This window comes from Athene noctua, chromosome 8, assembly GCF_965140245.1.
Source record: "Athene noctua chromosome 8, bAthNoc1.hap1.1, whole genome shotgun sequence".
In the NCBI taxonomy this organism is placed as follows: domain Eukaryota; kingdom Metazoa; phylum Chordata; class Aves; order Strigiformes; family Strigidae; genus Athene; species Athene noctua.
The window spans coordinates 6,988,033-7,003,222 of record NC_134044.1 but is presented as its reverse complement, the minus strand read 5'-3'; the positions used below and the strand labels follow the sequence as shown (position 1 = coordinate 7,003,222).

Here is a 15,190-nt window from a genome sequence, read left to right as displayed (position 1 = left end):
ACAAAAGTAGATGAAATATTAAACATTTTTCAATGGAACATAAGGTGTTTTTGTAGTTCAGAATATATCCTGTGTCTTAAGTATGGACTACATGCTTCTATACAATCTGTCTTTTATTTTCTAAGGGTGCTGAACAGAAAAAAAAGCTGTAGTATCACTTCCTGTAAAAATGTACGTGACTGGGCTACTGACTGTTTTACAGACCACAAGTTGTTAACACATGGGAATTTATTGCACAGCTACTTTAAGACCTTACAAGACATTTGCTGTGAGGTAGAACAACGTTCATTTCCTTTATTTTGTTTGGCAATCAATAAATTATATAGCTGGTCAGGTAGATTAGGAAGAAATTCAATTATCCATTGAAGCTTGCTATTCTGATACTTTTTTCAAGATACTCAGTGCATTTTTTTCTTTCAAAATTGCTGTTATGACCTCCTTGTATATTAGCAGTACTACATTTTACCACATAGCTAAATGAACCATAGTTACAATTTTACTACCTGAGACACGGTGACGGGAAATGGATGTCTGCAAAACCAGATGTTTCCCTTTTCTTTGTCTAAACCATTATTTAACTAGTTGTAATATCTTCCTAACTCTACATGCTGTAGACTCTTAAAGTTTTTAAAAGAAAAGGGAAGGGAAAAGAGAAGGTGGATTCTGGAAGCAATATAGCTATCAAAGGTCTGTGTTTGTTTTGGTTTTTTTTTCTTCATACTTACATAAGGTGAGTTTTAGTCAATTTCAGTAGGCTTTTAGAGGAAAAAGATGTTGATTGTAAACTTGAGGAAAAACAGGAAAAATTGAGAAATCTTTGGTATTGGTGCCTGTGGACACTATCTAAATATTATTTAGAATTTGGAATGTGTTTTAGTCTTGAAAACTTTAAAGTGCTGTAGTTACCCAAGAACAAGAACCCAGAAACCTTGAACAAGAAATCTTGCAAGCTTGTGCATGTTTCCCTGCATTGTCTGTCTACACTATTACGGAATTGTCATTATTGAGAACGGATTTGTTTCCTAGTCCTGATTCTAAGGCTGCTTAATTCACTGCCATTGTTCTTTTTGTTTCATTGTGCTTTGGATCAAGCCAATATTCATCCATTTTTGCTGAAACCACCAACAGGGTTCATAAATGCAGTGTTTGTAGTGGGGAACCAAACACTGTCAGATGGGTGGCACTCCACTAATGTGAGCTGGATGGATTATTTTCACCTAGAGCACAAGTGACTTAATTCAGCTGTCCAACACCCAGTTTTCCAAATACATGATATTTAAAATTGCTTTTCTTCTTGTCTTGCTCTTTGGCTGTACCATCAGTTTCATTACTAAAAGGGGAGTGTCATAATGAAAAGAATAAAACTAGGATCCAGTCCCTTACATTAACAAGACTGGAAACCATAGAATTAGAACTAGCCAAAAAGCAAGAAAAATAGCAGTGTGTTCCAACAATACAATGCTTTGTTGCTATCAAATTTTACTTGATCACTTATCCTTTTTACATCATTAAAGAAAAGTCAGGGAAGTGTGGTGTCATATCAAAAAGATATCAGATATAAAACATCTGGATATGGATGATTTATATGGATGATATGAAAATATCAGATGATAGCAAATCAAAGAACAATATCCAAAGTTATGCAAATGTGAATTTAAACTCCTGGTTTAAAAACAAATCCAAGTCAGTCAGATTTTAGAATATTTACTGTTGCTGGTATTGAAGCACAAGCAGGTAATACTCTGGACGTAATCATATTTCCATAAGATATCTTTAAGTCAGCAAAGGAACGTCATTATAAATTCAGTTGAACATAGAATTAATCTCCAAATGAATTAATAAAGGACCATCTGTTGTATAGTTTCAGGAAGGTTATGAACCAACCAATTTCAATCAGTTCTCTGACATCAGACACAGTATTTCCTTTTTGTAGAACATAAAGCTGCAATCTTTAATTACAGAGAGATAAAAAAATCTGCTGTAAATGTAATCAATAAGAATTTTGATTGTATATTTGTGTATATACATACATGGTTACATATAGGTATGTGTACACACGTGTAGTCTGTATATGTTTAGATTTCCTGAAGTAAGATTACTTTCATGTGATCTGTTCCATGGATGTTCATGTTGCTGTTCTTAACTCATGGTGGTTCACAACGATGAAGTTGTGCACACTAAAAATATGTAACAATGGCTCTTGTGAGTATTGCTGGGACTCAGGGGAAAGTAGTTTTCTAAACTGAACTTTTTCTTTCAGTGATTGATTGTAAGCTTGGAAATGAAATGGGCACTGTATATATGTAAGTCAGTGAGTCAGTTTAACAACGGATGTTCCTCTGGCACCTGTATCAGGGAGGAGTGTCACTCATAACAGTGTGTTCTTCAAGACCTAATAGGTCTGCCAAAGCCTGTGCTGTGACAGCAGTCTCTTGATCAGTGGTAGCAGTTGTTTCAGAGGAGTCCAGAATGATCAGAATGGGTGTTATTTGGAAACCATCTGTTGGTGTTACTGATGCCTTCTCCAGGGATTATTCTGGGCTGAAGACAAGATTTGCCCTCTAACATGACTTCATTTAAACTGTATTACAGTTTGGCAATGACTAGTTTATCTGAGCTAGTTTACGAATGGAGAACTTAGTACTGAGCAGTAGTTGGGGGAGGTAAAAAAAGCTGTATCAAGATTGGGACTGCTTTGATGTTCATCACACTGTTGTTCCTTTGAAGGAGGAAAGATAGGCTCTGCCCCAGAACAGATCTTGTCTGTGTCAGTTGAGAATTCAGAGTTGAATTATTTTTATCCAAAACCCTGTACCAAATGTTAAACATTTCTGCCTTTTCCTTACAGTGCTCCAAAATAACATGATAGCTTAAAAGGAATGTTGGGAAGGTTGTCTGAAGAGCATAGGGAACCTGAAACACCAGTTTTGACTGTAGCATTGAGAGCTTCTTTTTGGTGTTGACCAAAGGATGACATCTGTGGGTTTTTTCTACTCTCTCCCTCTCTTTCTCTCTCTCTCTCTCTCTTGCTTTTGCTTTGTTTTGTTTTTAAATTAAAAAAGCCCACTGATAATTTTGGAAGGTTACCTGACAGAAGTTGATATTATATATTTCTGTCTTTGTTCAGGGAACAAAAATAAAGACCTCCTTGTCATTTTTGTTGAAACTGTCCAAGTGTTTCAATACTTGGAAAACTGTCCAAGAATTTCATATTTGGAAACATGCAGTTTTCTGTGTACATATGTTACTAAATAGAAATGCAGAAATAAGCTACATCTTAGCGTTGACCTGTAATGTGCTTAATTTCAGTGCCAATTACTCCAGCTTCTTTCTCTTCTTACCCTTCTCCTTTCCTGTTTCTTATTTTTATAATTCAAACTAGCTGTTTTTGTTTGTTTCTGAATATTAAAGACAAAACATAATTCCTAGGAATTATGTACATAGTTATTATTGCAGGGGTTTTCTGATGCCAGGGTCAGCAGTGTTCTCTCTGTACATTTTTATAAACAGTTTAAATAAAAAAAAGAATTTTTTCTTAAGCTGAAAAAACCCCAAACTTTTCTCAGTTAGAAGCACAGGTTGGTTCTAGTTGGAGATTTGAATCTGTATTCAGAAAATTAGTCATACCTTCTTCGTTCTGCTTAGTTGTTTGTTTCCTACTATTTCCTTCTCTATTAGATAAGTTAGAAGCATTTGTATGTCCATATATTATATTTGTTACTACAAAAGTGTTATTATTAGTCCTAGGTGATAATATATGTAATTCAGTACTGAAAAAATTGGTAGCCAACATTATTTAAACAAGTATATATTTTAATTTGGCCAGGAACATGAGTAGCAAAGTAAAAAGAAGTTGTTCTCAAGAAATATTTGGTTCATTTTAAAACCTCAAAATTGGTATTTCTTTTAAGATAGAAATATTGAGGAAATACATATATGTATGTTCTGTATAATATTCTATGCAGAATTCTGTAGGTTCTCTGTCAAGCTTAAAATTTCTCATTTCTTTATTGCAGGTTCATGTTAGGGCGGGTCTTTTCCATGGTACAGAGCTCCTTTGTAAAACTATTGTAAGCACAGAAATATCTGGGAGAAGTGATCACGTTTGGAATGAAGTACTAGAGTTTGAAATAAATGTCTGTGATCTGCCCAGAATGGCGAGGCTCTGCTTTGCAGTTTATGCTGTGATGGATAAGATGAAAACTAAAAAGTCAACCAAGGCAATGAATCCTTCCAAATACCAAACCATTAGGAAAGCAGGAAAAGTGGTAATTATTTACTTTGTTTTTCTTGAGTGTATCTGTGAATTATATTGAAATCAGTACTCGGAAAACTTTTGTTGTCCTCATTTTAGTGTTCAAGAATGCAAAAAAAAATATTTTAAAAGAGCGTATGTATTAAGAATTGTGCATTTTGGTACAAAAACCCCAGCTTTTCATACTTCTCAGCCAATAAAAAAGGCATGAAAAGTTTGGTAGTAAGCCAGCTGGCAAATGGCTGTTCAAAGAATTGTATTTTAAAAGGTCAGTTTTGTTCTGAACCCTAGATGAGTGGGAAAAGATGAAAAAATTAACATCTAGGCTCACATTCAGGGGAACGTGTATTTTTGCACTGGCAGAGCGACGCCCTTAAAATTCGTTCTTGTTGTTCTTAATGGTACAGGAATATATACTGAAAACTATGCATGTGGTTTTTTTACTGCTTTTCTGAAAGATCTCACCATTTGGAAAAAAAACCAACCTGCTTGATTTTACTTACATTGTAATGCTTGCTGCATAGTAATGTTCACTGGCATCTTAGTTTCCATGTGAAAACTTTCTTTTAACAGCATTATCCTGTAGCCTGGGTAAATACCATGGTATTTGATTATAAAGGACACTTGAGGAACGGAGAACTGGTACTGCACAGCTGGTCATCATTTCCTGGTAAAGTTTAACTTTTAAGATTTGGACTTTAGTCTTATAAGTATTTAAAGAAGAGTAGTATCATATAGTAGGACATTTACTGTATGCATGTCCAATTCTGTCATAATCTCTTTGCTACTTGTATTTTTTGTGTGGATATATACATAGCATCTTAATCTCTTTCCTGAAAGTATTGTGTATCAGGAAAGTGAAAGGGCAAGAGTCTGCTTGGAAATTTTATCTGTTATGGAAGTAAAATCACATTAAAACAGATGCATGTTTATATTTAGTGTTATCTGGTTTTAAGATGCAATTTAGGTTTTATTTGGTTCCCTGTGCTATGCATCCTAAACTAAATAGGTAATCTATATTCTATGTATTTGTGTCAGCAAAAAATATGAATTTGAATTTTTTTTAAGTCTTCCTTCCCTGACATTCAGACTGATTAGTAAGCATGTCTGAAATCTCCATGTTACTCTTCATTCCATCATGAGAAGTCCTGTATCAATTTGGTGGTAGTGCTGAAAGAAATCTGGCTTAAAATTCTCTTCTTTTTTTCATACTATTTGATACAGAGGCAGTGTGTATACTGGCTTACAGAAGCTACAGATCTTACTGGGATTTGGTTCAATATAGGGATATCTCAGCTTCCCTTGACTGTTATATTTATTCTGGAAAGAGAAAATCAGTTTCTTATTGGGTGGTAATCCAACATTTGTGAATGTAGGAGGTAGGTATGGGTAGTTTATGCTGGAAATGCAGCGCATTGTAGTAAAAATGCTGTGCAGCAAAACATGCTTCTGTCCATTGTATATAGTAGGCAATTTCTTATTGCATCTTTGCCTTTCAGATTTTTTAATTTTAATGCATGTCTGGTCTATAATATTAATTTTCTGCTTAATGTTTCAGATGAACTTGAAGAAATGTTGAATCCAATGGGAACCGTCCAGACTAACCCTTACACTGAAAATGCAACAGCTTTGCACATTAGATTTCAAGAATATTCAAAACAGTCTATTAATTACCCTCCCTTTGATAAGGTAAGGTATGACATAAAGAGCAGTCACGAATGCTTACGTGAAAGTAGGTATTTCTTCTTTCCTTGCAACGCTGCCTTTTCCACTGAATTCCCCACTTCCTGCCTTCTAGTTAACATACTGCAGGTTTTTTTAAACTTGCACTGTGTGAGAGTGCCAGTGCTCTGACTTCAGGGTCGTCAGATAGTATTTTGAAGACATATACTTTTAAAAATACCCTGTACGTAGTCTCTTGAGGGTCAGAAATATAATCGGTTTCCCACATCAGTGATCTTACAGAAAGCTAAACTTCTCTGCCATTCTGGAAACCTTCAAACTGTGCTTTTCTGTCATCTATAAAGATCTGTTATTTCTTTGTACAAATTTGTTACCCACTCTTTGGGACACATTCCTCTATGAGCTAAAATCTTTTTAAGGATAGATAGACTCTTAAGCCTGTGTGAAAAGGGATTTCTCAAGGTCTGCTCTTGAACTAAATCCACTTAAGTTGCCCTGCAGTTTTCTACCAGTATGGATAAGAATGTCTGTCTGGAAAGGAAGTGTCGTGTTTGGAATACACATGGTAATGTCTGTAGTGGGAACATCAGATAGCAAGTTGTTCACAAACCAGGAAATAAAGCTAAGACCAGGAAACAAGTAATAAAATAAGTGTTAAAAGAGACAGCTAATGATGCGTTGAAAAAACAGGGTTTAACTCATACATACATTAGTCTGAATTTTGGTTTTGGGAAAGTTAATAACCACTTAGAGAAAATTTCTCCCTTTTTCTTTTTTTTTTTTTTTTTTTTTTTGAGGGTTTTGTCCCTTTGGTGGACATGAACAAGAAGACAAAAATCACCAAGCTTTATCAACTTGATCGAAGAGGGATTTTGAGTTCAAGATTCATCAAAATAAATAACAAGATAAATTTTTTATTTTGATTTGGAGTTTGTGGTTTGGGGCTTTTTTTCCCCTCCTTATTGGTGCAGTATTCATGCTTGTATTAGAACCACACTGGAAATGCCTTAAGAGCTGAAACAGTGCTGACTAATTGCCTTCTTAATTGTAGATGACCAGTTTACTTTTTATACTGGACATATTCTAGTCCCTTTTGTTACTGGTTTATTTGTAATACTTTTTAATCTCATTACACTATATGTATTTAATTTCTAAAGAAAAAAGCTGCTTTTATGTGCATATTGCAGACATGTAGCCAGTATGTTTCTTAAGTAGCCCCATATTTGTTCTAGCTCTATTGTTCCTTTTATTTGTACCTGCGATACCAAGTTTTCAGTATGTTAAAATCCTGGGGTGAATACTGACAAAAGATTTTACTGAGTAAGTTACTTGATGTATTGACATTAAGGTAGTGTCTGATGGTCTTCACCATCCGTTGTAATTTTCATTTGCCTGCTGGCTTTTTAAATGTTCTGATTTTTTCCCCCTTCTTGAACTGTATCTGAGAAATCCTGCGTATCAGATAGAAGAAAATCACATAGCATATTTATAAAGTAATTGCAGAGTTGGTAATGAAACACTCACGGAAAGCATTCAACATTTGAGAAAGTGCTACAAAATGTGCTTCTTGTTAGCAGTTCTTATTTTTTTTCCAGTAACTTGTGCTACTTGCAGTTCCCTAGAGTTAAGAAACTGTAAACTTGCAGTATCACTAGGAAAATCAGAGCTCTAAACTCTTTGATAATTCATCCCATTTCTGTGGGTATACTGAAATTTCTGCCTTGGAAAAGAGAGTAAGATACCCAGTCTCTAACAGATTCTCCTGGTGAAGGTCGTGTTGAATTAGGAGTAATCTCGTAGCTGCTTGAGTTACATCAGCTGAGAATCTATTTTTCAAAATTGTCCAGATGAGACTTGGTGGGTGTATGACTGCCTCTAATTTTCCCAGTGTTGTTGCTTGTTTCTGCCAAGAAAATGGAGAATCTGATGCCAAATCTTTATTTTAAGAAACGTAGTGTGCAAAAATAGATTAATATTTTCGATCATAGTGTCCATCCACTTGCAGTGAACAGTTGTTTGGGCTGAGTGAGCTAAAGTGCCTTGACAATTGATAAGAAAATGTTGTCTAATTACAGGAGCCATATATTGGGCTGGTACGTGATCAGTGCTGCTGGCACAGAGGGGCACGTACTTCTGTTGAACAAAGCTGGACTTGCACAAGTTTTCAAAGTTTATTTGCAAATAGAGTAACTCTAAAAAGCACAAGGAGGCAAGCATCAAACAGAATTTGTTTGTGCATGTTTTCATGCACAGTATGTAAACAAACTTTGTAGCCAAGTAGCAGCTGTAATACATCATATTAATAAACATTTCATACAGAGAAAGAAATAAACCAAGTTAGTATACCTTTGTAAGGATTTTAGCTGATGTGTATTTATGCTCTGATTATTGTAGCCTTTTGTTGGTTCTCATATTGCCTAAGTAATGACAATACAAGTCGTTACTTGCTGAATCTGTGTCTGGGGGTGGGGTTACATTCCTGGGTGATGGGAGAGGCAGATGTCTGAGGAAAGGGAGATGGTGTAGTTCCTTAGACTTCTTTCTTAATTATTATTTCATTTGATGAATTGTTCCTCAAAGCAGCAGCATCTGACAACTGTAGATACACTTACCTGACCAGTTCAGCTGCTCTAATTAGCTGAGGCAGTCACCATTCTTGCACATCTCTGTTGGTTGCAGTAGTGTGCAGAATATAGTTTGAAGAACTGTATTTACATCAATACTTAACTACCCATCATGATTTATTACATAAACTTCAGAAACTAAGTCGAATGTTCAACAGGCCAAAAACTAAGGAGCAAGAGTGTCTTGGAGCTGAGTTTGTGGGGAAATGTTGCTTTGCTGTTAATAAAAGTAGCAGTCCTTGTTCCTAAGGGTTGCTGTATATTAACTGGTGTGGAGAGCTTGTTGGTGGAACATTCGGTTTATCATTAAATGAGTACTTGTTGGAAGCTGGTTGTTCATGACAGTACACAAGGGAAGATCCTAGATTTAGAGAAGTAGCTGGAAACGTGAATTGAGCTCGTATGGGTGATCTGAAAGGACTGCTTTTGTGGATTCATCCTGAAATAGAGGGCTAGAAGTGTGGATCTGTGGGTAACAGGTATGACTTGTGGAAACAGTGCCCTCAAAACCAGCAGAAGTAGTGACGAGAAAGCAAAGGATAATTTAGAGTTGAGGAATTGGTTTGCTGTATGGAAAAATAAGGAGGAAATGCAAACAGAAACAGAAAACAAACTCTATAGGGAAGGCTGTTTAGCTCAGGAGTGGTGGAGAAGAAGAAAAGGGAGATCAACATGAGCACTTCTATACCTGATCTCTATAGTCCTGCAGATTAGACAAGGGGCAGTGTAGAAGTCCATGTTACACCACCATACATACAAAATAATAATGTAGTAACTATCTAAAAGATAACAAAATTTCCTGATCTGCTTTATTTCTGTAATATTTATTCTTTCAGTGCAATCAGATTTGGTTTTGAAACTAATGTGTTTAAAAACATCTTTTTGCAGATACTTGAAAAGGCAGCTGAGATTGCAAGAAGCAGTGACAATGCTGCAATGGCGGTAAGCACCTGCTAAAGACTATTTTAAAATTAATTTTCTGGCTGTTTTTTTGTTCTTATCATTTACACCAATCTAGAAATAAGTAAGTCAACTGCTCAGACAACAACAGTTTTAGTGGCTCTGTTTTGTTATAGAATTCACTTTGGTGAACTGCCTTAAAATTTAGGTATGTATCTACTTTTTCCAGTATGTTTTGGGCATGGCTGTCTTTTGTCTAAAAGCACAATTGCTTTACATACTCTATGGATTTGGAACACAGCTAAGATTTACATTAGATCCAGATCTGGAAAATATTCCTAGGCTGCATATAACATTGCCGGAAAATTGCTTAATTTTACCAAGTATGATGATTTGCTTGACTGTCAGATGTTTCAAAATAAGTTATCTCAAAAATGGTCACTGATCTATAAGATGTTGCTTCTTAAATATGATGATTACGTGGTCTCCTTGAGGAATTGGATAGTTCTAACCTGAGGACAAATTTTCAAAGTATCTCCAAAATGTGAAGCTGTTTTCTTTGTGTTATGTACAAAAATACAGAAGACTGCAATTTAAGGTGGTGCAAGAACAGTCGTATCAACAGTAAAAATAACTACATTTTATATAAGAATAAAGCAGTTAATTGAAAAATGTGTCAGTTACCCTACCAAGTGCCTAAAGTGCTCAGGAAAAGTGAAAACTCACGGCTACTTTGGGTGCAAACAGCTTAGTGTACAAATAATTGAAAATCTTAAATAGCAGCATGCCAACTTGTCAACATTGTGACTTTTAATTTGAGAAATTAACATTTGCAGATACAAGAATCACCTTTCTGTCAAGACGGTTTACATATTTTGATACAGAAACAGAGTATGTCCTTAGTTTTACTAAACAAGCATTGCAGGTCAACTAGATTTTTAAAGTCTTTACTCCTAAAGAATTTATACTATGTGGTATTTTTACATGGAAAATATTTACTTAAAACATTTCAGGATAATACAAGGCTCAGAAGCTTAGCATTTCTAGAAGGAGCCAAACAAGTTATGTGTGTTGCAGAGGTGGTTTTTTTGCTAGGTACGAAAGCTGTGCAGAATGTTATTTGATGAGAGCTGTTTGGTTTTGCAGTGAATTCTATTTGATTTTGCCTAACATTTCTTCTAAACTTTCCTTTTTATTTTTAATTTTCCATCCTTTGGCCTACCTCTTAAAATTACGTAGAAATTTCTTCAGCATTGTGAAGATGAAGTTGGCTTCGGTATTTAAAGTTTGTCATTTTGTTTTATAAAATATGTATTGGAACTAATTTATTCCCTTTAACTACTACGTCCTTACCTAGAAGCAGCCATTTCTTTTGTCTCCCATTAATTTATGGAATGCTGCTGTTGTCGGTATCATTGCTTTAATTTCTGCCCTTGCAGTTTGCATGAGGGCATGGCTGGGGACAGAAGGTCCCCAGGACAGACTCATTCATACAAACTGATTTACAGAATCAGTACTACCGTTTATGTTTCAGAGATGCAAAATGGAAAAGACAAGTCTGGATTAGAAGGCAAAAAAATAAGTTTTTGTATACTTGGCAAATGTACTTCCCTTTGGTTATTGTTGGAAAACTATTTTTTGCTTTTAGTTTTTTGTTGTTTTGTTTTTTTTTTTTAAAAAAGTATATCTAATAAATTTGCTCACTTGAAAAACAAAAAGGAGAAGCTACACACATCCTAAATGAAAGTTCTCCATGTTAGAGCTGGAAAATAGAAATATTGCCATCTAGTGTCATTAACTCTAAAGTTTGGTCAGTTCTTCAGAAACTTCTATACACTGAATTTTTAATCTATTAGTTAACATTCTTACAGCTTAAGAAAACGAAATCTGAAAGAAAGGCACAGCAGTCATTCCCCTGTGTTTCATGAGTTTATTCTGACGTTCTTCCTGGTGTAGGATTTCTAGTATTTGAGCTAAAATATAAGAATCTTACTGAATATATCACAAAACATTATACATTTCTTATTTTCTAGGGTCGAGGTGGTAAGAAGTTTCATATTGTGCTGAAAGAAATAATGGAAAGAGATCCTTTATCTCAACTCTGTGAAAATGAAATGGATCTTATTTGGACTTTGCGATATGACTGTCGTGAAAATTTTCCACAATCATTGCCAAAACTGCTGCTCTCTTTAAAATGGAACAAACTTGAAGATGTTGCTCAGGTAAGGGAAAAGACAATCATGGTGGGGAAAAATGCCAGAGTCAAATCATGAGTAAATAGTATTTCTTTCCCAAGGAGAGACATTTTGAAATGTCACTACTGTATAAACCAAAGTTTATTATATACCTTCTGTGGCCTGGACACATGAGCAAGAACTTAACATCTTAAAAAAACCCCACCAAAACCCAATGATGAGAAAAGCATAGCAATTATTTATACGGGCTATTTTAAAAATCTTGTGCTCAACTTCAATCTTAAATACAAAGAATTTCATAGAATTACAGAATCATTGAGGTTGGAAGGGACCTCTTGAGATCATCTAGTCCAACTAGAGTCTAGCGCAAACACGGTTAGCTAGAGCAGGGTTGTGTCCAGCTGAGTTTTTACTAACTCCACAGTCTCTCTGAGCAACATATTCCAGTGTTTGACTACCCTCAGAATAAGAACGTTTTTATAAGATTATTTTTAGGAAAATCGAAAAAAAGGAAGCTTGTTTGTAAATCAAGATCTGAAATAAAGCTTATAAAATCATTGAACTGCTGAAAGACAATAAAGCATTTTGTTTAAACGGATGGATGAAAATATGTAGTCATCTTGCCCGTTACTGTGTACTTTCTGGAAGGAATGTGGTATTTATGTTTGCTTTATATACAGACAATAGTGTGGTTTATACTTTAATACTGGTTTTGGTCACAAGAATAGTCTATCTGGAAAATGAGATCTTATCCTTTAACGTGACAAATATTTCTGTAGTGCACAGACATGTAAATATTCCCAATGGCTTACCATTTCAGGTAAGGCAAGACACCCTCACGAGTTTTATGAACCCCCAAATTAGCAGGAATCGTAATTTACCTCTCACTAAAACTAAATATATATAGTACTAGCTGTATGTTGCAATATTTGTGGTGCTACAACATGCATGCTGTGGTATTAGAAGTTTTTTAGTGTAGATTGTTAGCTGTAAGTATTTCAGCAAAAGTCTTGACACTTAAGGCAAAAAGTTTGAAAAAAAAAAACAAAACACAACACAACCCAATCCAAAACCCAACCAAACACCAGCTGTTTATAAGAAAAATGATCTCAGTAACAATACTGCTGTTTCTATTAATGCAACTCTAAAGTAGTAAGGTTTAGAAATGGAGTATTATACTTGATCATACACCATCTTTAACCTATTAGTTCAGTGGTCCATAAAGTTATGTACAATGGATTAAGCAGCTTTCTTGTATTATTTACTACATAGATTTTATCCAAGCTCTCACTGTATTGCAGTATTTTAGAATAGTTGCACTGAAGGAATTCTGAAGGTGATTGCTTTACTGTTGCCATAAACTCCTTGCTCAGCAGAGTAGTAGAGTGCCAGAACTTGTTAGCGGAATTCACAGGCAGTATTTATTCTCAAAGCAGAATTTAGCCATTATTTAAAAAAAAAATAATCCACTTACTTTCAGTGAAGTGATGCTGTCATTAATGAGAACTAGAGAAAGAACAGCTGATTTTTGAAATACTTGAAGTAACTAGAATAAAAACACTGACCTGTGCTTAACTTATTGTGTCTTATAGTAAGCTTGTCTTGTTAGGAAAGAAATTGTGGTCATGTCTTTATGGAAAAAATATTAATACACCAAAGCCAAATTTGGTGTATTCTCTAAACCTTTAGATTGTTGTTGAGAATAGAAGTTCCTCGTTTTCTCACAGCTTTTCAGGAGTTTCAAACCGTGTGAGAAGAATATGGAACTTTTCATGTGTGCAGCATCTCAAATGTGTTTGATGTTGCAGAGAAATTTTAAGAACTTGAAACACATTTTGGAATGTAAAATTTCTTTACAAATGAGATCTAATTGGAAGTTCGTTAAGAGTTACGTCTCTATTGCTAAAGCAGATGAGGGCATTGCATGGTGCAAGTTTCTTGTGTCCAAATGCAACAAGTGTTTCTGGTGTCCTTTCACCTGCACTTTTGAAAAACATGCAACACACCCAGGATGTGTAGCTAGTCAGGCTGCACTTCTCTCTTAATAGAAGTTCCGAGGCAGAATTTGAACAGAGCAGTAGGTATTTGGGGAATTTCGGCTGTTTCATAAGCCATTTAGATCTTGCTCCCTTTAAGCTCATGTCACTTACAATTTTCTCATTGTAAGAACCTCTGAAATGGTTTTGGCAGTCAAAGTGAGGAGGTTTGTATCTTCAAATAAACTTCACAGTTAATGTACTTGCTGTAGACTATGACTTTCCAGTTTCATTGCCTGATATATGAAGCATGTAAGGCCACTTTGACTCATCTTTTCAGACTCTATTTTAGCTTCTCCATTCATTATTAATAAAATGTTGCTATATTTTTGTTGGTTCTGCACCTTTAAGGTAGGTTGTCTAGAAGTTCTGATACATTTGTTTTGAAGTTTCTTACTGTGTGTCTGACAAGCATAGCTGCTGCTTGTGTTTTCGACATCTGTTTTATGGTATTAAATATCTGCTCAGTGTTAGTATTTCTTTCAGAATTTCAGTACAAGTATTCATGATATGTAAGTGTTGATGGCTGTGGTTCTTCTCAATGTAAGGAGTGGTATCATTGACCCTTACTTGGGCTATGGATTGAATAGACTTCTGTGTGTCTATTTCTATGGGATTATGACATCTATATTTAAAAACATCTTTAATTTTACTTAATATCATTATTAATTTTGCATGTATTCATACCAGTATTTGCCCATGAAAAGAGTTTGATTCTTTCTTCCACTTCTGGAATTGTAGCATGGCCCCTGGCTGGACATTGTATTTGATCTGTGCCTGTTTCGTGCCTTCTGAATTATACAAAACTGCACAGATTAACCAGTACGGAATCTGCCCCCCTAGGTATTCAATAGTGTTACGAACACTGTAAATTCAGGCTGAGACCATGAACTCATACATGTTTGTCTTGAACTGGAAGCATTAGTTGAACTGTGACATATAGCAGAAATAGAGATTTTTTTTAACTGTTGGTGTAAAAGGATTACTGCATCAGGAGGAAAATAGGGTCTTCCTAATCATTCAGATTTTATAAGCTGCTATGTAAATATGAGATAACTATATTATCTGATTTGTAGGAAAGAGTATTTTTATCATGACTTGTTCCTACAGAGAGGAAAAATCTTGTGCTGTTGATAGAATGCATTTATCCATCCAAGCTCGGTTATTTTGAGTAATAGCGTACTGTTTCAGTCCTAGAACTATATACGTATTATTAAAAATATACACTCAGTTGGTAGCTTAATTAAAATTCAGTAAAACCAGTTTATTTTATGAGACCTCTAGATGTTGTTGGCTTTGGTAATCCAAAATAATACACTAGTGTTTTCTGTAATTTTTCCCAGCACATCATTGTCTTCAGTATTGGGATTTTTTAAATTTTTAAATATCTAAGCCTGAATCATCCTCTTCGCAGTTTAAGCTCATTACTATTCACAGTGCATATGGGAAAATGCTCCATCATTTGGGGTAATGGTAAATATTTTCATGGTAAAGATC

The 15,190-nt window shown here is 35.0% G+C and overlaps 1 protein-coding gene across 5 annotated transcripts in view; it reads left to right on the top strand.

The window, feature by feature from the left end:
• The window catches only part of PIK3CB (phosphatidylinositol-4,5-bisphosphate 3-kinase catalytic subunit beta), a 102,354-nt gene that overhangs the window by 66,308 nt on the left and 20,856 nt on the right, over positions 1-15,190 (top strand). For all 5 annotated transcript variants that reach the window (XM_074912273.1, XM_074912272.1, XM_074912276.1 and 2 more), the window contains 5 exons: positions 4,017-4,268; positions 4,829-4,925; positions 5,814-5,944; positions 9,451-9,504; positions 11,496-11,684. In XM_074912273.1, coding sequence (XP_074768374.1) covers positions 4,017-4,268; positions 4,829-4,925; positions 5,814-5,944; positions 9,451-9,504; positions 11,496-11,684 — 723 coding nt within the window. The remainder of the gene's footprint in view (positions 1-4,016; positions 4,269-4,828; positions 4,926-5,813; positions 5,945-9,450; positions 9,505-11,495; positions 11,685-15,190) is intronic.